We start from the raw sequence: 22,647 nt of genomic DNA, 5'->3' as shown, positions 1-22,647 counted from the left end.
TTGTTCCACATGTCCGTAATAAAACTTGAGATGATTTTCATTAATAGATGCAACTAAGAGCAATACAAGACTGCACTTCTTGGATCGCAGCATGCGACCCAAAGGGTGCTAAAACAACAAAAAGTTTTGAAAATAAATGCAGTAATCAAAATGCATTAAAAGATAAAGTTCAGAAAGAGCCTTTTACTCGGGGGTGGGGAAATCATCGTCCAGTCACTCAATTATCACATTCACCCGATTATCTAGGAGCGGGTTGAATAAGTCCGGCTCTGCATCTTCAGAAATGTCCTCATCTTCCAGCCATCCGCCTCCTTTAGAGAATACCTCGAATAAGGGGTTTAGGAAAATTTTTCCTCTAGCTTTCCATGCGTCGGTGCCTATAAAACGGCCACCTTGGTGTCCACGGCGTCCACGGTCTCCATAACGATTGTTTCGACCTCGGCCTCGACTTGTGTTATTCTTGACTATTCCATTATAACCCGGACCAACCTTGTGGTCATTTGAGCTCAAATTCGGAGGGTTAAGGATTCCCCGACCGTGTTTCCCTAATCCGGCACTTGGAATAAATCCATTCGAGAGTAGCACCCTTCCCGCCATAGTCGCAGGTTTCGAAAGCTCCGGTGCGGCTATTTTTGCATCCGGCGATACATGCATGACAAATACAATGTCGAAGGTATGATAACTCGGTTCCTCCTCCTTTGAGGGTTCGATGTATGGGACCATCCCTTTTAAAGTAGCCCGATGTCCCGTCTCGCCATGGACAGTAATCAACCGTCCCTTGACCACGAATTTTAACTTTTGATGCGGGGAGGAAGGTACCGCTCCGGACACATGGATCCATGGTCTTCCAAGAAGCAAGGTGAAAGCGCTAGGGATATCCAGCACTTGGAATGGTATAGAGAAAGTTACCGGTCCAATGGCAATGTCCAGCTCAATCTCTCCCACAACATTTTTGGAGACCTCGTCAAATGACCGGATGGTAGCTTTAGATGTCCCGACGAGATCTTCATTTATCCCCAAGCTTCTCAAAGTGCTCAGAGGACATAGGTTAAAAGCAGAACCGTTATCAATCGGGACGTGAGGAACCTCTTTCCCGTGGCACCTCACAGCAATATAGAGGGTTTTATTATGCACACGTCCTTCCCTTAGGAAATCTTCATCCGAGAAGGATATCTGGTCTTTCAAAAGGATAGCACCTACGAAGTCCCCCAGTTGAACCTCGTTGATGGTCTCCGGGACATGGACCTCATCCAGCACTTTCAAGAAGGCATTCTTATGCTTTTCAGAATTTTTAAAGAGATCCGGTAAGGAAATCTGCGCCGGCATTTTCCGTAGTTGGTCAACGACCTCATATTCACCGGTCCTCACGACCGATTGCAACTTCTCAACTTCTTCTGCAGTCGGGACTTTCTTTTGAGAATCCGCCTCTCTTGGTGGATAACATCTTCCCGATCTCATTATGGCGTCGATCTCGCCCGTTCCATAATCCCAATGAACTGCCTTTGAGTTATATTCCTCCACAAGCGGTAACTTAATCTTCACCGGTATGATCCTTTCTAGTGGTGATTCGGACGTTGACGGCTTCTCCGAAGCGGATGTTTCCCAACTATCTACCTTATTCGGATCAATGACAAAGCGAATCGGAGTATCTACCATTCCGATCATCTCATCTTCATGGACATCATCGGGGTTATGTTCTGGACCTGGCCTTACGAGAGTGGCATTTTCTTCATCCAGACACCTCTCGCCTTTCCTTTCGATTCTCAAGATAATCCCCTCAATTCTCATACCAATCTCCACCATATGTTGGAACGACGAATATGTATATGCATACATGCGGTCAAAGTATTCAGCCGGAAGTGACTTCAGCACGAATTCCAGCATCTCCCTTTCCGATAGCGGCGGTTGCACCATCACGGCGTGCTTCTTCCATCTCCTAGCGAAGAGTTCAAAACTCTCGTCTTCACCTTTTATGATGTTTAACAAATTAGCCTTAGTGAAATAACCTCTGATTCCAGCTTCAAAGTGCCGTATAAAGTGCTCTGATAAATCCTCCCAGCTCGGGACCCGGTCCAGATCGATTGATTGGAACCACACCAATGCGGGGCCCGTTAAGCTAAGTCCGAAATTCCGGATCAATGTTTCGTCGTTTTCATGGTGGCCAACCATTTGACGGAGATAATACGATATATGCGCCAGAGGACACCCAGCGCCATTATACTTCGTGCGAAAGATCACTCTCGGGTTCACGCCTTGGGGCGGAACATTTCTTGCCCGAGTAAGTGGCGTAATCAGCTCTTTCAACTCATCCATCTTTCTTGACACATCGTCTCCTTGCTCTTGCAGTAGAGCGATCTTTCGATTTTGTGTCTCCATGGCCCGCCGCATTTCTAGAATCTGCATGTTCTCTTCTACTCTTGTGGCGTCATTCTTAGCTAACAACCGAGATAACTCTGCTACCATAGTCGTCAAATGACGTATATGCGTCTCCAGATTAGAAACCCGCATATCGACCTCCCGATTCTCCTGTTCATTTTGAGGAGCCACTTGGTCTCTAACTTCATCGATTGTTCCCACAAATTCCTCACTTTCGGGGTCATCCATTCCAACCCACCCATCGGGGATTATATCTCCAGAATCAACGAAAAAGCTTGGGGGCGCTGGATACAAAACTTTAAAGTTGTAACCACCACTATCTTCTCCCAGGTTGTCAACTATTTCTCCTCTCTCAAGGGCCTTCTGCATAAATCTTCTATCACATCTGCGTGCTTTATCCAAACGGACTTCATATTCGTCTATCTCTTCAATTTCTTGGCCATCTTTGATGCTCATTAAATATCCCGAGGGTATTTTCAAAACAGCTCCCCTCGTGGGTTTCATCGCAAATTCCTCGGACAGCATGTCCACAGCTACATAGGTACCCTTAAAAGTGGTGTCTTCCATTCTTCCTATAACGCCCAAGTTAATAAGCTTTTCTAAGCAAGCCTCATTTTGCTCCCGGGAAATACTATCTCCTTCCGGGTATTGTGAGGCTAATGCCAAGACATCCCGCATTTTACTCATATCCACTATGAACTCCAGAACCTCTTCCTCTTCGCCTCCGAAAATCGCGTTCACCTCGCGATGCTCGGGTAACGGGTTACGTTGCACATTCGGTTCAGCTTTATCAAACTCCAGAACCTTACCGTCGATCAACGCTTGTACTTTGAACTTGAGAGCGAGGCGATTATCTACATTGTGTCCCCTTTCTCCCATATGGTATATGCACGTCCGGGTCTCATCAAACCTTGGAAACCTTGGAGGATGAGTCCTAGGTGGCTCTTTTGCAACTAGGCGGTTCTCCAGCAGCATGGGTAACAATTTGGATAAGGGTCGGGGTAGTGGGGTGAAAACAGGTTGGTTCTTTCTTCTAAATTCTGGTGGTTTGGAAGCGGTCCAAGAGGACATTCCTTGGGTAGGGATTGAAGGCGAGAAATTTTTAGGCTTTGGCGGGTTAGGGACAAAGGCTACTTCTCCGGTTTGCTCCCTATTATCCCTTCTCAAAGGGTATTGGCGTACGAATGGCGCTTCGGGTATCTCCTTCTCTCTCGGTGCCCACTCATGGCGTTACGCTACCTTGATCGGGTGCGCAAACGTCCGACACCCAGAGGTGTTCAGCTTGTCGAAAAACTCAAAGGGAAGGGCCTTAAGGAAAAGGTTTATCAATTCTTCTTTCGGGACGGGCGGTTTTACCGCATGCCCCAATGCTCTCCATCTCCGAGCGTAGGCGCGAACGGCTTCGTTCTTTCCCTTTACGGTTCTCAGAAGGTCCTCTCTAGTGAGGGCGGTTAAAGTGTTAAACTTGTATTGCCGAAGGAACTCGTCTCCCGGTTTGTCCCAATCGGCGAGCCTCTCTGGCTCTAATTCAATAAACCACGCCAGGGCTGCCCCAGATAGGCTTTCCCGGAAGTTGTTGACCCGATGCGAAACGTTGTCCGAGAGTTGCGACATTCGGCGCAAATAATACTTTAGGTGAGCCTTGGGACATCCAGTCCCATTATATTTCCTCACAAAATCCGGTTCCTTGTAGTCGGCGGGAACCTCTATCTTCTCAAATGGTGCAACCTTATCGAACCTTGAAAGTTCATACCCCTGACTTGCCAAACACTCTTCGATCTTAGCAAGCCTCTTAATTTCCTCCTCCATTTTAAGGACTTGTTTCTCCTTCTTTTCCAGATCTATCACAATGGGAGGATCCTTGGGCGGTCGCTCCAAATTCAGAGTGGGATTAGCGGCAGGTGCCGAATTAGCATTTGCTCCATCGGAAGAGCCCGCGGGGGCTTGGGAATTAGGATCAACGGGGTATCTCCCTCGGCTAGCGATTAGCATCGCCTTCATCTCCGCCACCATTGTGGCGATCACATTCATTTGGTTCTCCGGATTACCCACACGAGGTGCGAGTTCTTCCTGTTCCATTCTTAATTTGCGCGTCTTGCTACGAGTCCTCGTGTTTATCACTCACCTGTTTTCAGAATATCAAATCGGTATGGAAAATATTAAAGGATTTAGAGACATTGATCCGTGGTAATTGACTTTTCTATATGTATGCATGAAATGCTCATAAAAGAAATAATATGTATTTATTACAAACTAAACTGTTCAAAAGTATCTAAAAGATAACAAATATGCGAAAATCTAAATGGGGGAATGAATCTATTCAAGTCTAGGACGCTTCCACTCTTCTTGTTCTTCCGATCCATCGGAGTCCCACAGGTATGGGTCTTCTCCTTCTTCTGACATCCATTGCTCTGGATCTTCGGGAATGTATGGCTCTACTCCCGGTATGTACGGTACTATGTACTGCGGCTCGTAGGATTCCACTTCCTCGATGCGAGGAGATACACACTCGGGTATATATGGCTCCACCAACGATTGGCGATACTCCTTAAACTTCTGAATGTACTCCTTGGAGGCTCTATGAATGTTCATCTCATCATCCAAATAATCCGGCCATTCAACTAGTTGCGGCGGGGAATTCTTCAAAGCGTGAAGAATGAACTTGATCCGAGATCGATACAAATTCTTTGCTTCCTTGGTGAGTTTTCCTCGTGTCATATCAAACGAAAAAATCCCGGGACAAACATCCGGTGGCACCTCCCGTAGAACTCCAAATTGCCTTACCACTCGGATGGAGTAATATGCCACGGCGCCAGTACATCCCAATAAGGGGATAGGACTATCTTCAACACCAATAATGCAAGCCTCCACAATCTTAGGCCAAGTCAAACGCCATCTAACATGTTCGGGCTTCAAATCTTCTAATAGCTCAACCCACTTCTTAAACGAGTATTTGGGTACAAGGGATTGACACTTGAGGAAGGATCTAAGAGGGTGAACGTGCTCGTTGATCTCATAACACCCTACTCGGAGTTGGAATGTCTTTATATGAGAAGTGAACCACATGTGGAGCAGCCCACTAAATGCTTGGAAAACGGCCTTTTTGGAAGCTTTGGAACGGTTTAAGGAGAGAAAGGTCTCGGCTAAAATCATGTATGAGTAATTCCAGCGACAACATGCTTGTCTAGCTATATGGACTATGGAAGGGTCAAAGGTAGTTCTAGAAGTTGGGAATAGGACAAATGCAAAGAAAGCCAAGATGAACACCTTTCCCGATTTATGACCGGTTTCGGTGGGTAAAAAGGAATAATTGTCAAAAAGGAATGAGAAGGTGAACTTGTTAGAATTGGATTTATAAACTTTTTCAATCTCGGAAGTTTTAAGACGGAGAAAACTCGATAACGAACGAGTGGAGTCCATGTCTAAAGGGGGTTGAGCTATACGTTCTTCAAACTTAGCCCCGATAATAGCGGTGTATTCCTCAAGCGTAGGGGTCAATTCTTACCCTCGGAAGTTAAATGTCATTGTACGCGCGTCCCATGCCTTGGCTAGTGCTTGAATGAGAGCCGGTTCATATTCCACTTTGATCGGATCTACTAGCCGTCCCAAACGTCCTTCAACGTAAGCCTTGTTGATGATGTCGAGGCGATCCCACCATATAGAAAGCTCCTTGCGCGGTATTGGGATGACTTTGATGTCTCCATTCCCCATGATCTAAAAATGCAAAAGTGATTATCCTAAAGTCAATTACCACGGATTTAATATGCATATGCATGAAATGTGATGCAAATATACTAACCAAATTCCATGTCATCTTTTGGTAACATGAGGGTCAACTACTCTCATTTGACCCAAATAAGCCAAATAGGGTAGTTATGGACCTAATCTCACCCAAAGATGGCATGTAATTTGATTAGGATCGTTTAAGCGCAATCGGGGTAGAAAGCCGCTTTTACAACTCCAAATTTGTCCACTCACAAAATTCACAAGTCTAGTACAATAAAGTCAAAAGAGATAGGACATGATAGCATCTAAAGATGTTCGGACAATAAATGTCGATGAAAGTACATAATCGACTCAAAACGTAATGAAACCTAGAAAATGCCCCAAAGTCATACTAAACTAGATAGTCGGAATGGTGTCCTCATCCGATGAGATCTCTACTATCTCGGGAAACTTGACATCTTCTTCGTCATCGGAGGATATGGTGATGATTTCCTTCTTCTTAATCGGGGAGTGCTTTGGGGCCGTCTTGGTCGCACGAGACTTCCTCGCCAATTTCATATACAACTCCCAAATTTTCTCTTTTTCACGCTTGATTTCCAAATGGCGTCCACAACGGGTATAATCGCAACTCTCGCTACGAATGCGGTTCCATCCATTGAGCTCCCGTCCATGGACAAATCCAAAGACTCGAAATGTAGCGGGTACTCGGTCCTTACGTCGGACGGTCCTCCGCTCCCATATGAATACATCGGGTACATCAATATGACCTCGGGGCGCCATCTATCCTAAAAAGGAAAATTTGACCTTCAACCCCGATCACTTACACGAACTTACAAATTGTGATGATATGTCGTGAATATGCATGATATGCAAAATTTAAATTTACAAGTTCAAAATAAAGAGGGTAAAAAGCCTTACCAATCGATGTTACTCTTTTTTTGGGTTTTTGGTTTTAGGTATACCAACCGTCCATTTCACATGCGCATGAGACAAGTGAGGTTCAACTCTAAAGAAATAAAAAAGGCTCGGGTATGGACCTAAAAAGGCTCCCGCTATAAGAATCGATGAGCCGCCCACAAGCGCAATCAAACAACAAGTGGGTAGGATCATCAATCTCGCATAGCGAGCGAGATCAAATATGGTCAACCCAAGTGCAATCAAACACAATAGCTTTGCATACCGATCCCTATCTATAGCGACCTATAAGGGTGATTTGCGGCTCGGGTTTAGGCGCTTGTGTGTGCAGTGTCGTGATCCTCAGAATACGCAAGACATGCACAACAATTTATATTCAAAACACCGCTTCAATATTTGCATAAATAAACACACAACCCAAAACACCATATCTGCATTAAAAAGGTTAGCATAAACGCCACCCCTTATAACTCCTATCTACATCAACATTTAACACTTTTTGTTAGTGGACGTACCTCATCTTCAAGAGCATCTGCAGAAAACGGGGTTAGAAAACACTCAACATTTTTATCGGCTTAAGTCATCTTATGAAATAATTCCCCGGTGGAGTCGCCGATCTGTCGCGACCCTCCGTCGGAAATTTTTCCTTCCATAAAGTTCCGGTGGGCGAGTAGGGTTAACGAGCGGATCCATTTTTATGTGTATGACCCCGGTTGTTCGCGGGATCTTTCAGGATCGCAGGTCTCTCCCAAGACCCATTACTCGAATCGCGATGTCGGGTAAAATTTATCAAATAACGACCTTTGTGTGGTCGGGTGGCATGTGCAATGTGTACATGCAATTTGGAGTCGCCACCGATCAATTTATTGGAGGGTATGATCGGAAAACCCTACCGAGCGGTCGGGAGAAACCGTTCGGTTCCGCGAAAACCAGAGATTTTTGGGTCCGGGGACTTGGTTACGCCAAGATTCACATTGACGCCCTTTCGGTTACCAATGTTGAGTGATTTCCTAACCTACGAGTTCATGCAGATGCGATATCGGGTGAGGTAGGCTCTAATAGTTCTAGGGTATTCATGTAGATGGGAATTTTACTATTTCTATCAATCACAATTAGAAACATTAAAAATGCAATCAAGAAAAATCAAAATCAATCAAGTCAATCAATCATATAGACATACCTAAAATGGCCCTATCGACCCACAGAAACAATCAAGTTCGAGTTCCGGAGTTGGTTCGGGAAAATTTTGGGCGGAAGGCCCATAAGGGTGGAATGGTCATTTTTTGGGGTTCGGGACCCGAAAATCACAAAATTGGGGTCGGGCCAGTTGAATGTGGTCATTTCCCATTTTTTGTGATTTTATGGAATTTTTCTAATTTTTCTTTTTTTTTTTGAATTTTTTATTTATTTTGTAAAAATGTTGGGAATTTTTCGGATCAATACAGATCGACCCTCGAAGTCTCGTGAATTTTCGATCCAGAGTTTATGAGTCCCGAATTGATCTAGGAATTTTTTTAAAAAATTTTGTGAAAATCCGGGAATTTTTATGAATTTTCTAAGTATTTTTGCAATTTTTTTGGATTTTTGGAAATTTTTATATATTTTTTTATTATTTTTTTATTAATATTTGGACCGGATTAAACCGGTCAACGATCGGTCAACCCGGTCGGACCGCCTGCAGACTCATTCGCAATACTAAAACGGCGCCGTATCCTATTTATCGATTTTTATTGAATTTCTAATTAATTTCTGAATATTCGAAGATATATAAAAGAAATGGACGGCCGAGATCAATCTTGGAATCAATCTCAGCCGTCGACCTTCCACTAACTAAAACGACGCCGCACCGTTCTAACACACGGACGGCCACGATTGAATCCCCGAGCTCAATCCGAGCCGTTCGCTCTCCTCACACATAAAACGACGACACTTTGGACTTCCTACTCTAAACGACGTCGCAATGCTACTAAAAGGAACGGTCACAATTAATTTTCAAAATCGATCCGAGCCGTTCGCCCATTCTGTCACTTAAATGACGACGGATCTAGCCTATGACCTAGATGACGTCGCGCACTCGCTTACCTAAACGACGACGTTTTTATTTTTTATTTACTATCTAATAAACGAAAATTCAAAAATTTGATCCGACGGCCCACAATTAAAAGACTCAATTTATTCTCGCCGTCCGATCTATTGAGTCGACTAAACCGATCTAACGGCCAGGTGACTCGGCGACACGTTGGACCAATCGGCGTTCGACATGTAAGGCGGCGACCGCGTTGACTGCCACGTCAACTTCATCTTCTTCCCTACAACGACAATGAATGGATGGCCGAGGCTTCCCGGCAAGATCCGACGGTGAAACCTCGGCCGATCGGCCTCAAACCAACACCAAACGATTCGCGAAAGCCTCCAGATTAACATATCCTAAAATCATTCGATTTCACCGAGTAGATTGCGAACTATGGACTACGCACGTAACCTCAATCCGGAGTTCGAACACACGGGTTCAGAGCAAATCAAGGCAATCAATCCATAGACGAACATTATGAGAAGGTTAGGGATCTTACCTCGAGCTCAGATCGAGCTCGCAGTGGCCGGAATGACCTGGCCGGCGCTCGACTAGATCGAGCTAAGGAGGCGATTCGACTCGGGTTTATCGCGCAGAATCAATGCATAAAAAGGATGCGATTGAGGTTAGAGGAGTTCCGAGATCAAAAGGCACACATCAATTTCACAGATTATACTCGAGAGCAGGTGATGCCATAGTTGCACAAGAACAAAGCTCGAAGTCGGACTCACCAGTTTTGGAAGCTTGAAGACGATTGAGCCGCGCCGATCGCCTCTGCTGGACTCCGGTGAACTTCCGGTGGTGGTGCGAGGTCTTGATTTGACCTGAATCAAGCCGGCGAAGGTCTCACGATCTCGGTTCGCAACCCCGACTATCGCGTCGCCGGAGCTTCTCTCTCTCTTAATCCCCCTCTTTCTCTCTCTATTCTATTCCTGCGCGAGCCAAAATGAGCCTCCCTTCAACGTCTGGAACCTTCTCGCTTTTTCTAGTGAGTTTTCAAATTAGCGCGCGCACGGGCGAGAGCTCGCCGAGCCTCCTCCGCACGTGCTCGAGCGTGCTAAATGGTCTAAACAGCGTTAAGAACGGAATGCGATTCCGTTGGACTCCGTTTGGTGCTCCGGCGATGCCAATTATGCGCGAATTGAATTGAGTTTGCGGGGTGTTGACTTTTTCGTATGGCCGGGACTTTGGTCGGCTCGCCGGAGCTCCTCCGGCGACCATTGGCTCCGAGGTCGAGCTCAATCGACGGGTAGTTACCTGAACAATAAAACGCTCGGGTCAATTGATCTAATTGTCGCCGATTGCCCCATCAATTTGCTCGTTAAAATTCGTCCAAGTACTGTTCATGTGCGCAGATATTCTAAGGATGACGAATCTTGTTCGGGACCGGTCCGACCGTCGGTCGGACCGGTCTCAACCGGTTCGGTAAGTATTTTACGCACAAATTTTTGAAATTAATCAAAATTGGTAGGGAATTTTCACAATTAAACTTCAAAATTGGACTTTCGGGCCTGGATATTATCTAGAAAGGTGGTTTTGCCCAAAATTTTCTATCAATTTGCACAAAAACCCCAAATTTTTCAAAATTGCCAATTTGGGGAAAATCTCAATTGGATGTCAATTTGACCAAATTGGACTATGAGACCTATACTAATCGATTTAGAATGTGTCAAAACCCTAGGGGTGGTCCAATTTTGCATAGAAAGTCCCCCAATTAAAAGTAATTTCAAAAATTGGGAAGTTGAGGGACTAAATTGCAAGACTTTAGGGGGTTTTTATGTAATTCGTGCAATTCGCGCAACTTTGGGTGCAATTGATCAAATTGAAGTTCAAAGGGACTGCAATTGAATGTCTAGATAACAAATGTGCAAAAAATTGCAAATAAAAAGACTCAATTGGTATTTTTTGTGTAAATTCAACCCTAGGCGTTGTGAAGAAACTCCTAAAATTGGACTCAATTTTTGGTTTTTCTTGAGGTCAATATTGAAAGGGAATTAAAATAAAAATATTGGATATTTTTGTGTATTTTTGCGACCTCGTGAGGTATTTTTTTATGAATTTTCAAATATTTTCCTATTTTCCGAAAATATTAAAAAATATAAAAAATATGAAAAATTATTTTTTGTTCCAAATTGGTTCCTTAGGCTTGGCCAAGGTTTCCAACGTTGATTTTTAAATTTTTTTGATTTTTTTGTGAATTTTTAGTGAATTTTGGAAAATAAAACTAAAGAAAAATTGATTAAAAATCGGGTGTCAACAAGGTGAAACCCCTTTGTTACAAGGGTGAACCTCTCTTCCAGACGGTGAGTACCTTCCTAGAGGAAAACCGATCTACTTTTTAAATGGTGAATCCCTAGAGGATAGTCAATCTCGTTTTAAATAGGTGAAACCCCTTTGTTACAAGGGTGAACCTCTCTTCCAGACGGTGAGTACCTTCCTAGAGGAAAACCGATCTGCTTTTTAAATGGTGAATCCCCGGAGGATAGCCAATCTCATTTTGAATAGGTAAAACCCATTTGTTACAAGGGTGAACCTTCCTTCCAAATCTTCAAACCACCGTTCGACACCAAACGGACGCTGATCATCATAAAATCGCACCAAACCGTTCAAAGGTAATTCCATGCAATCGTTTTCTCAACCTCGGATCAACAAATCTCAAACCACAAACAGGTGAGCTACGGGTAAGTCTCTCTCTTCTCATCTCTCTTTCATACAAAATGAGCATGAGTTGGAAATAATTCCCCGCGGAATCAAAAGCTGTAAACGGCAAAGGTAAGGCAATTGGATGTCAAGACTAGTTTTTTAGATTTCTCCTCAGCATAGTCGATTGAAGATCCAGGTGTCACCTTGTCTTTGAAAGCAACCTCTAACCGAGATTACTTTCAAAGAGGGGCATTTGTTGACACCCGATTTTTAATCAATTTTCTTTTAGTTTTATTTTCCAAAATTCAGTAAAAATTCACAAAAAATCAAAAAATTAAAAAATCAACATTGGAAGCCTTGGCCAAGCATAAGGAACCAATTTGGAACAAAAAATAATTTTTCATATTTTTCACATTTTTTAATATTTTCGAAAAATAGGAAAATATTATAAAATTCATTAAAAATACTTTTCGAGGTCACAAAAATACAGAAAAATGTCCAATATTTTTCATTTAATTCCCTTTTCATATTGACCTCATAAAAAGTTGAAAATTGAGTTCAATTTTAGGTGTTTCTTCACAATACCTAGAATTGAATTTGCACAAAAAATACCAATTGAGTCTTTTTATTTTCAATTTTCGCACATTTGTTGTCTAGACATTCAATTGCAGTCCCTTTGAACTTCAATTTGATCAATTGCACCCACAATTGCGCGAATTGTATGAATTAGGCCAAATCCCCAAAAATGTTTGCAATTTAGTCCCTAGGATTTCAAATTTTTAAAATTACTCACAACCTAGGGACTATCATGGTAAAACTGGACTGTTCCCCTAGGTTTTTATACATTCTAAATCGATTGGCATAGGTCTCATAATCCAATTTGATCGAATTGACACTCAATTGAGGTTTTCCCCAATTTGGGCAAATTGAAAAATCCGGGGCTTTTGTGCAAATTGATACGAACTTTTGGGCAAAATTGCATTTCTAGGTAATATCCAGGCCCCTAAGTCCAATTTTGAGGTTTAATTGCAAAAATTCCCAGCCAATTTTGATTAATTTCGAAAATTGTACAAGGAACACTGTCTGAACCGGTTCGGACCGGTCCCACCGCGAGTTGGACCGGCACAAACAGTGTCGTCTTCAACCTTTGCTCGCCCAATTCTGCAGATTCGACGATGAACTTCAATGATCGGATTGGATATCAATTCATGCCTAATTGAACTAATTGGTTTAGGGCTTTTATTCTTCGGGTTGAGGAGCATCGATTCTCACCGGTGGTAGAGCTAATCGTCGCCGGAGAACGGTGGCATTGCCGGTCAAAGGCTCGGCGCGATAAAAGTCAACATTACAGAACTAAGGTACAATTGACGCTCGTTTAAGGTTCAACGGACACCAAACGGCCTTAGACGGAATAACAACTAACTCCGTCGCCGTCCGGCGACCTAAAATCACGTGGGCGCACATGAGGACCTCTCGGCCAGCTCACACCCGACGCGCCAAAATTCGAAAACCAAGTATATAAAGCCAAGGAAGATTCTCGATCAAGGAGGGGCTCATTCGTGCTCGCTGAACGTACCGGAATAGAGAGAGAAAGAGAGAGATAGAGAGAGGAGCTCCTAGGCGACTCCATCGTCGAAGCTTCAAGCGGTGCCGCAAGTTCTTCGTGGGACCAATCCAAGCCGAATCAAAGCCTGCAATCAAGTTCAAAAGCTTCGTATCAACTCCAGGATTCGATCGCGCCGGCTCGATTAACCTACGAGCTCCTAAATCGGTAAGTTGATCTCTCGACCTCGGCTCGGTACGATCATGGTATTGCACTGATTCACGCATGATTTTCGCAATTGTTTTGTGCGTTTTTATCCTTGCGTGTTGTTGATCATATATGCACCTTGTTTTGGCTTTGATTTTGCACGAACACCCTCAATCGAGTCCGTCAACTCTAACCTCCATGGCCGTCTATTGTCAAAGCCTGTCTAGGTGATTCTAGACCAAACCAGGTCAATCTGACCTGCGGGTAAGGTTTCTATACTTCATTTGAGTGAATCCTGTGATTGAATCGAGCTATTGTGCTTTATATCCCGTGATTGAGTTCTGCGATTTTGATTATGTGCGTAGTGTGTATCTAGCAATTTAGCCAATGAAATCGTGTAATTTTAGGATATGTTGATCTAGAAGTTCTAGCGAGTCGAATGGAGTTGGTTTCGTGAAATTTCGTTAAGGTTTCACCGTTCGATGAGGTCGAGAAGCTCTCGGCCGTTCGTTCGGCGTCGTCGCAAGGAAGACGACGATGCCAACGTGGCGGTCAATCGGTCAAAATGCTTAGGTGGCGAGAGGAGATTGGTCCGGTTCACGTCCGAGTCGGCTCGGCCGTTGGCGCGAGCGAGCCGACTCGGACTCGATCCGACGGCCGGGATTATTAGATGAGTTTGATTTAGGGCCGTCGGATCTGCGTTTTCTTAATTTCAGATATTAGATAATTAGATAAAAAAAATAGAATAATGCAAAAGCGGCGTCGTTTTAGGCATTATATAGAACGAACGGCCGGGATTGAGTTTTAGGATTAATCGCGGCCGTTCGGAGTACTAAGGCGTGCGACGTCGTTTAGGGCATGGAAGGAGCGGACGATCCAGATCGAATCTAGGTTTAGATCGTGACCGTCCAAAGTTTTGAATGATGCAGCGCCGTTTTGTGTAAAGGGCCAGAAGCGGCGTCGTTTTGAGGTTTAGGGGTTTCAACGGCCCGGATTAGTTTTAGCTTGAATCGCGGTCGTCCATTAGGTGTTTAATGCGACGTCGTTTCGTGGGCTGAGCCGATGCGATGTCGTTTTGGCTTAATGAGCGCAAACGGCTGAGATTGATCCTGAAATAAATCTCAACCGTCCATTCCTTTTACATATATTCAAATATCGGAAATTAGTTTAGAAAATCATAAAAAAAAATAGAAAAATAGGAAACGGCGCCGTTTTTGTGTCGCGAGTAGTCTGAGGGTGGTCTGACCGGGTTGATCGGTCGTTGACCGGTTTGACCCGGTCCAGAATATTAATAAAAAATAAGTAAAAATAAATAAAAATTTCCAAAAATCCAAAAAATTCCAAAAATACCTAGAAAATTCATAAAAATTCCCAAATTTTTACAAAAAATTTCTAAAAATTCCTAGATCGATTCGGGACTCATAAAGTCTGGATCGAAAATTTTGAGACTTCGAGGGTCGATCTGTGTTGATCCGGAAAATTCCCAACATTTTTAGAAAATAAATAAATAATCCAAAAAATTAGAAAAATTAGAAAAATTCTGGAAAATCACAAAAAATGGGAAATGGCCACATTCAATTGGCCCGACCCCGATTTTGTGATTTTCGGGTCCCGAACCCCCAAAATGACCATTTTACCCTTACCGGGCCTTTCGCCCCAAATTTTCCCGAACCATTCCCAGAACCTAAACTCGATATTTATGTGGGTCGATAGGGCCATTTTAGATATATTGAGCCTTGATTGATTAATTTTGATTGCTTGCGATAATATTGATTGCGCATTTAATTTTCATGATTGTGATTGACAAAATAGAAAATTCCCATTTGCATGAATACCTAGAACTGTTAGGGCCTACCTCATCCGATACACATCTGCATGAATTCATAGGTTAGAAAATCACTCAACATCGATAACCGAAAGGGCGTCGATGAAAATCTCGGCATAACCAAGTCCCCGGACCCAAAAATTTCTGGTTTTCGCGGAACCAAACGGTTTCTCCCAACCGCTCGGTAGGGTTTTCCGATCATACCCTCCAATAAATTGATCGGTGGCGACTCCAATTGCATGTTCACATCGCACATGCCACTCGACCACACTAAGGTCGATTTTGATAAATTTTCTCCGACATCGTGATTCGAGTAATGGGTTTTGGGAGAAACCCGCGATCCTAAAAAAAATCTCACCGACAACCGGGGTTTTCGACATAAAAAAAAGGGATCGGCTCATTAACCGTTCACCTTTGCACGGAAGGAAGGGTCGCTACGGTAGTTTACGTCGTTGGTGTTACTCCTCTTTATACGACATCCCGGATTTGGGAATCCTGGCATTTGAGGAATGCTTTAAATTTGTTCCGCCGGTCGCTATAATCTTTTCCTTCAAAGTATGGTGGCACGTTGTTACTTCCACCTTCGATCCAAGAAGGAGAGAAATTGCTAACCATAAAGATCGTTAACTCGGAACTAAGAACACTTCACAAAATATGAGCACTAGGCTCTAATACCAATTGTTGATGGCTAGAGATGCTACCTATAGGAGGGTGAATAGGTGATATAGTGTGATTTTAAGAATTTATTGCGGAATTTATATCACACAGTATAAAACAAAGATCTCGGATGATGGAGACAGAGTGTATCGCAACGAGCAAGTAATTCAATTGATGTAGGATATGTAATGTGATCAATGCTCGTTGTTCGTGTACAGTTTAGTTATCACAATATATCTAGAGTGATTAAAATAAGAGATAAGGAAAACTGCATATAGGGTTTATAGTGGTTCGACTTTGGTTAAGCCTACGTCCACTTCTTCGGCTGACAACTAATCGGTTGGATTCTACTAGTAAGTTGCTCGGAGGTTACTGATTAGTGATCTCCTTGACATGCGGGACTTCACACCTAGCGCTCAACACTCGTGTGTACACCTCCTCACAATTACAATGGATGGATTAAGAAGTGTATTGAAAATGGAGTTCACTATATCTAAGAATAATAAACACTTTTCTTTCTTCACGCCGATCTCTCTTCTTTCCCTTCGTCTTCGAGATGTCTTTTGTACTCTTCCGCCTCCAATCTAGCCGTTGCAAGGCATCCGGAAGAGATCTCTTCAAATCTACCCTTTTGGACGAGATGATTACCAAAAGAAGATCTCTTAGCCGTTGGGGATCGCCAAAGGAAAGTCTTCCCCGCTTGAATCAAATCGCCCATACAATTATGATCCCGGGTTTCCATAGATGGTTTCTTCCATTTGGAAAACCTTTGTTTGTCTTCTTGATTCCGCATCCTTGATTGATCTCTCTCACCGAGAATCTTCAAGAATGATCCAGCTCGATGGCGTCCGTTGATATGCATCAATTAGGCTCAATTTGTATTCCTCTTGAAGTTCTGATTATTGCTCGTGAAGTGTTTCTTTCAAAGCTTGAGCGTCATTCGAACGTCCGAGCTATCCCCGCTCATCGTCCGAGCTCGAACTAGCGTCCGAGGCTCTCAGAAACAACATCCGAGCCAAATCCTTTTGCCAGATTCAATCCCGTGCATCCCCGCACTAAAGGATAATCTACAAAACAAGTAAATCACACCATTATCTCAAAACACGAGAGTACTTGGATTGTTTTTATCAACTTCAAAACCGTCTAGGGATTTTTCTCAACAAAGTCATCTTGTTTCAATTTATTTGGAGTTTTGTTTATGCTTTCGCTTGTGCATATTATATCGTGTTAAGATGTACATTATTGGATCTCGGGAATAATCGAAAGAGAACGACTGTGGCGGGATGTTGGCGAGCCCGAAGGGTTTGGGGCGTGACATAACTGGATTCTTTTCACGGATAAAAAATCCATATAGTGCAAATGGATTCATTCAAACTTCCTTAAGAAAAAGAACTTTGAGTTGCCAAGAAACCGAGTTTTGTTCTTGGGCCTAGAAAAAAATCCTAGAGCTTCGCCAAGATTGTGAACACCTATTTCACTAGCGGGTGGGCAGCGGCAACATCTCATTTTGGTTTGATTCTTGGCACCCGAAAGGGCCCCTTTACAAGATATTTCCTAACATGGATATCTATTAGTCCGGCATTTCTCGAAAGGCCACGATTCGAGACTTCTTAACTACGACTTATTTCCTTTCTCGGGTAATCACCGTCATGGGTTCTTGGGCTAATCCTTTACCATCACTCGCTCTCGAAAATAGTGATGATACTTTTCGTTGGCTTGGTCACTCTTCTAGAGTTTTCTCCACTGCTTCATCTTGAGATCTTCTCCGACGCAAAGGGTAGTTTGTGTATCGGCACTCTTTCTTATGGGATCATCATTTTGCCCCTCGGCACTCCTTGCTTTTGTGGCTTACAACCCTCAACAGGTTGCCAACTCAAGTTCTTTTACTTAGCTATCATAGAATTGTGAATGTTGTTTGTGCATTTTGTAATTGCCACCAGGATTCTATTGACCACTTGTTTTTTGGATGTCGTTTTACGAATGCCCTTGCTTTATTTTGGCACATCTCTACTTGGCAAGACAATCTTGAGTGGGCAATGCGGCACATCCGTGGCCAACTCTTCTACCAGTGTATCACCAAATTTTCCTTTGATGCTCTTTGCCACATGATATGGACGGAACAGAATCATATCCTCTTTCGGAACAAACGACTTAACGTGACAACCATTAAGCTACATCTTCAGAAGGTAGTCAAAGACAAGGCCTTCACTTTCTCTCAAGTTGAGGATTCTCCTAGAAACCGTAGGATGCAAGCTAGCTAGGGCATCTCTACTGTAATTTTTGCCCGACACTAGGCTGAGGTTCTGACCTTCCCTATTTGTTGGTTCTCTAGCCGCCTTGTTTGGCCCTTATTTCTGTATGGTCTTTTGTATAGGTGTACACAGGTTCTTAGTTTAGCTCTCTCGGCCTCTCTTATATGTGTAGCTAGCCGTTTGTTTGGCCCCTTGCCGTTTCTTTTTCTTTTCTTACCCAAGCTACCCTTACGCTTTTCAGACACTTTTGTGGTGTGCGGCGGATATTTTGTTTTGTAAACACCGCTCTTTAGTTCAATACACTCCTTATCTTTACCCAAAGAAAAAAAATCCTTTCAAAGAATGGAAACAGCGTCTTGTTCAAAGGGAAGATGAGCCCAAACTGGAGACTATGCCCGGCCCATTGTCGAATAAACAAAGAAAAGAGTCGAATGCAATCGATACCCACTTTGGCACGTTGCATCCTTCTTCTCTCTTCGTCTGGGCGGTGGGAAGTGTGAAGGGGCCGTGTGAAGGGGCAGCAGCAGATGGAAACGGGGAAGATAGTGATAGAGAAAGTGAGGGGCAAGTCGACAGTTACCAAATCATTCTCCAAATACCCCCTGAAATTCATCATCCCTCGCAAGGTCTGAGTCTTTTTTTTTTTTTTTTTCTTGGTCTTGTTTGTGCCCTCATCGTTTCTTTCTTCTCTCTCCGCCAAAACTTGAGATTGAATAGCTTGTTTCTATCAGGTGGGTCCTTCGCGGGTCGATGCCGTTTGGATTTATGCCCTCACCTATGGCGGTGGCATCGTGTCCGTGCGTTTTCACTTCTTACTCTCTCACTTCTTTAATTCAAACCCATTCCCATCTTTTTATCATATTTGGAACTGGATATTCAAAAATTTCAATTCTTTACTAGAAATGTTTGAATAGCAAGTTGGTTAGTGTAAGGTCCGAGTTAGTCGGGTTTGGTGTAAGAATGTTGCATAGGGTTCCTGCTTTTTTCAATGGGTTCGTATAGCAATCTCGTGATCATTATTTGATGGGGGATGAAGTTTATCACTTTATGTTTGATTGGAGTTGATTTGTCGTCGATATAGGGAGATGATATTTCTTGTAAGCTTGAGATTGGAGCTGGTTGCACAGCTGTCTTAACAACTCAGGCTTCCACTAAGGTTGGTTCTTCCAGCTTCTGTTGATTTGGCAATGACGTTTGTTAGTGGAATCTGCAACCTCTACAGCGTTAGGATGTAGTAGTGTAGTCTTTGCGAATTTCAGGGATGTGGGTTTGCTTCCAATGCTAGAAAATTAAATGTGTTGCAGGTTTATAAGTCTCTGGGATCAAAATGCTCTGAACAGTCCCTTGAGGTAATTATGATTTCGAGCACGTTGTTATGGCATACTCCCTTTTCTAGGCTTTCTTCCTATCACTATCTTGGTTTCCCAGTTGTCTTGTGGCAGTGCGATTTTATCCTCTTTTTTTGTTAGCTGAAGTGATGGTAGATTTGGTAATTTAAGTGTAACTTTCAAATGGTATTGCATTCATATTTGACAGCGGCTATGTTCTGCCATCCAGTAGGCAGAAATTGGGAGTAACTCCATGTTGGTCCTCATTCCGGATCCAGTGACTTGCTTTTCCACTGCAAGATACTTCCAAAAGCAGGTTTTTAGGGTGCGTTCGGATTCAAACTTGGTGTTAGTTGACTGGATTACAAGCGGGCGGCATGAAAGCGGAGAAAAATGGGATTTCACGCATTATAAGAGCACCAACAACATTTTCTTAGAGAGTGATCAGCCTTTATTTCTCGATACGGTAATGGCTTTGTTTTCTCCATAGGTCAAAATCTATTTAAGAATTTTGTATTAAGAGTACTTTCTGTTTCTAATACTTTTTGCCCTGTCCCGTCAGAATGCAAAAAGAAAAAGGAGGATAGAAATATGTGAATCCCAATGAATGATGTTATGATAATCGCAATTGGTGTTATGGATTGAGAAAGAAGCATTATGAGTTTACAGCCTCCCTTTTCGTCTTATGCATATGACGATTGCTCTTGTGTGACTTCATTTGAGTAATCAAATATTTGAACAGGTATTGCTAGAGCAGGGAAGTATTGTTCCTCTGGCAGAACGCATGCAGGATTATCAAGTCATTGCAATGGTTGTACTTTTAGGGTAAATATAGTGGGTTTTTGAAGTTCCCATTACACAGTATTGTCAGTTGTATTGCTGATATGACGGTTATTGACAGCATGACATACTTATTTGTGGATGTAACATCGAATGTTTGCTCCTTTGCAGACCAATGTTGAGGCATATTCAAGGCCAAGTTCAAGAAGATGTAAAGAGGATGATGGCCAAGCAACTACAGGGTTCTCCTGCTCGATGGGATCGCCAGATGAAATCCAATACACGTGATTTTGCCAATAAACCATCCTTAATAGCGTCTTGCAGTGCCTTTGGCCAAAAGGTACCTTTTTTTTTTTCAAAATTGATGAACACAAAATGAGGGTGCTTCTTGGGAATAGGTTTTAGGAACTATACACTGCTAATCCATTTGTTAGGTTGTTTTGGACCCAATTTTTTCAAAACCATTCCTGAGACGAACATAACGCTGTTGAAACCCGAACCATTGTGCGAACTTTTCAATAAATTTTTATTTTACATGTTGGTCAATTCAAACCATTCAAGTATGGATATTCTTTTTCTTTTTCCTGTATTTGAAAAATGTAATGTTGTTCTGCACTAAAATAAGTTGAGGTTCTTGCTGTTTTCCTGAAATCGATTTCAAGAAATAAAAGCTTGGCATTAGGTACATCTCATTGAAGCCTTCAGCATGTTTTTGAGTTTGAACTCCCAGAAAAGATTATAAATGTCAACCTGGTGAGCTGCATTCTGCAATGCTGTCTCAGTTGGTTGAATGATTTGTACTATCTGTTTTAGGTTGTTCACGTTTCAGTTCTTACTTCCACTTTTAGGTCATTATTCCAAGAGAGTTGATAAGCTTTTTGAAAAGTTTTTCGCTGCCATATTTATCTTTTACTACCAAGTTGTAATGTCTTTTGTTGCCGTTACTGGTCGTCAACAAGTACAACCGGATCAATGTCTTGGTGGCTTGGTCATTTTCCAGTTAAACTCTTAGATATTGTATGGTAAAAGGAAACAAATCTGAACCAGGTTTATAGACACTGGCACAACTAGCTTAGATGTTTTTCAGGGCGCCTGTGATAATTAATGTAAAATTAGCCTGATGGTTTTATTTGTTTAGGGAGAAGGGGTTATTGTTCGAATAGCTTCCTTGACAACCGAATCAGTTTATCAATTCCTGAAGCATCAATTGGCTGGCTTGGAGGCATTGCTGGGTTTGTCGCCTTATTCTTGAAGAATGGTGGGTAACGGGAGCTCTCATTCAGCCTTTTTTGGTACACATGCTAAACTCGCCAATGTTTACATTTTCAGCCACCTGATAATGAGAGATGTATTTGTGTCCATTGCAGGACGGTAGAGGTACCATGGATCTGTTCAACGCCATGGCAATATGTTCTTGAATTATTAATAAAAGGGTGACCCGGTCTCTCTATTTAGGTCTCTGGCAAAAAGGTTGCTGTCTTGTTGACAGAGGTTGTCATTGTTGTTGTACATCAAGAAGCATATCCCAGTTCAGTTCAAATTGCGTTGAGAGTTGAAAATTTGCTGACTTTTCCGAGTTCAAGTTGTGATACGTTTACCATCATCATCATCATCATCGCTGAACACGGAGGACACTCTCCAATGCCGCTAGCCCGGAACAAGAAGCACATCTGGCGCCAGTACCATTCCTCGAGGTTCTTCTAGACTTGATTGGATATGTGAAACTCATGTTTTTGGCAATGATTGAGCTGTAAGTTTGTGATTCGGCTTGCAAATAAGACAAAATGAAAGCAGCTCCTTTCAATAGTCATAGTACGATGGGATTGATAGAATGCTCAGTGAATGGACTGATAGAAGGCTCGAAGAGATTTGAATGTTCAATGACGTCGGTGTTGAAAATACAATTGTCCCAGCGTCAAGTTGATCCGATTGGCATTCTCATTCAATCAATTTAATGGCCAAATTAAAACTCAGAGACTGTGACTCGTTATCCACTATATGATTCTACTAATAAATTCAATGTGTATGAGCTTGTCACTTATCTATTTATTTATAAGTTAAATTTTAATCAAGCAGATCATAGATGGAACTATTTTTATTTTTATTTTATTCTAAATGTAATCTTTAAATTATTGCGATATACTAAAATGAAAGAATTTAAAAGTGAAACATAAATTTCATTCAAGATGCATATATGTTGTTTCATATAAGTTGTAATTTTGTTTTTTTTAATTTTTCTGAATGAATAAAGATTATCACTTATTTTGCTTTTAGTAAAAAAAATAATGGGAAAAATACCAAAAAAGTCCTAAACTTATTGTAAT

General features: G+C 42.5%; 1 protein-coding gene across 9 annotated transcripts; it reads left to right on the top strand.

Moving 5' to 3' along the window:
- Positions 1-18,674: 18,674 nt before the first annotated feature.
- LOC115757460 (urease accessory protein D) lies at positions 18,675-22,103 on the top strand. 9 transcript variants are annotated; one of them, XR_007198968.1, is made up of 9 exons: positions 18,675-18,841; positions 18,947-19,012; positions 19,297-19,371; positions 19,520-19,564; positions 19,776-20,009; positions 20,286-20,368; positions 20,495-20,565; positions 21,006-21,076; positions 21,462-21,585. XR_007198968.1 is itself a non-coding variant. In XM_030697684.2 (9 exons), exons 1-9 carry the CDS (start codon positions 18,743-18,745, stop codon positions 21,758-21,760), a joined length of 867 nt encoding a protein of 288 aa, XP_030553544.1. In that variant the 5' UTR covers positions 18,675-18,742; the 3' UTR covers positions 21,761-22,103. The 9 variants fall into 9 exon arrangements, 7 of the variants coding, with proteins under 7 accessions (XP_030553544.1, XP_048137512.1, XP_048137511.1 ...); XR_007198967.1 differs by having other exon boundaries at positions 20,495-20,607; XM_030697684.2 differs by lacking the exon at positions 21,006-21,076 and adding an exon at positions 21,691-22,103.
- The last annotated feature ends 544 nt before the right edge of the window (positions 22,104-22,647 follow it).

Source organism: Rhodamnia argentea, chromosome 6 (genome assembly GCF_020921035.1).
Source record: "Rhodamnia argentea isolate NSW1041297 chromosome 6, ASM2092103v1, whole genome shotgun sequence".
Taxonomy (NCBI): Eukaryota; Viridiplantae; Streptophyta; class Magnoliopsida; order Myrtales; family Myrtaceae; genus Rhodamnia; species Rhodamnia argentea.
The sequence above is the reverse complement of the archived record's forward strand: the minus strand, read 5'-3'. Positions and strand labels throughout refer to the sequence as shown.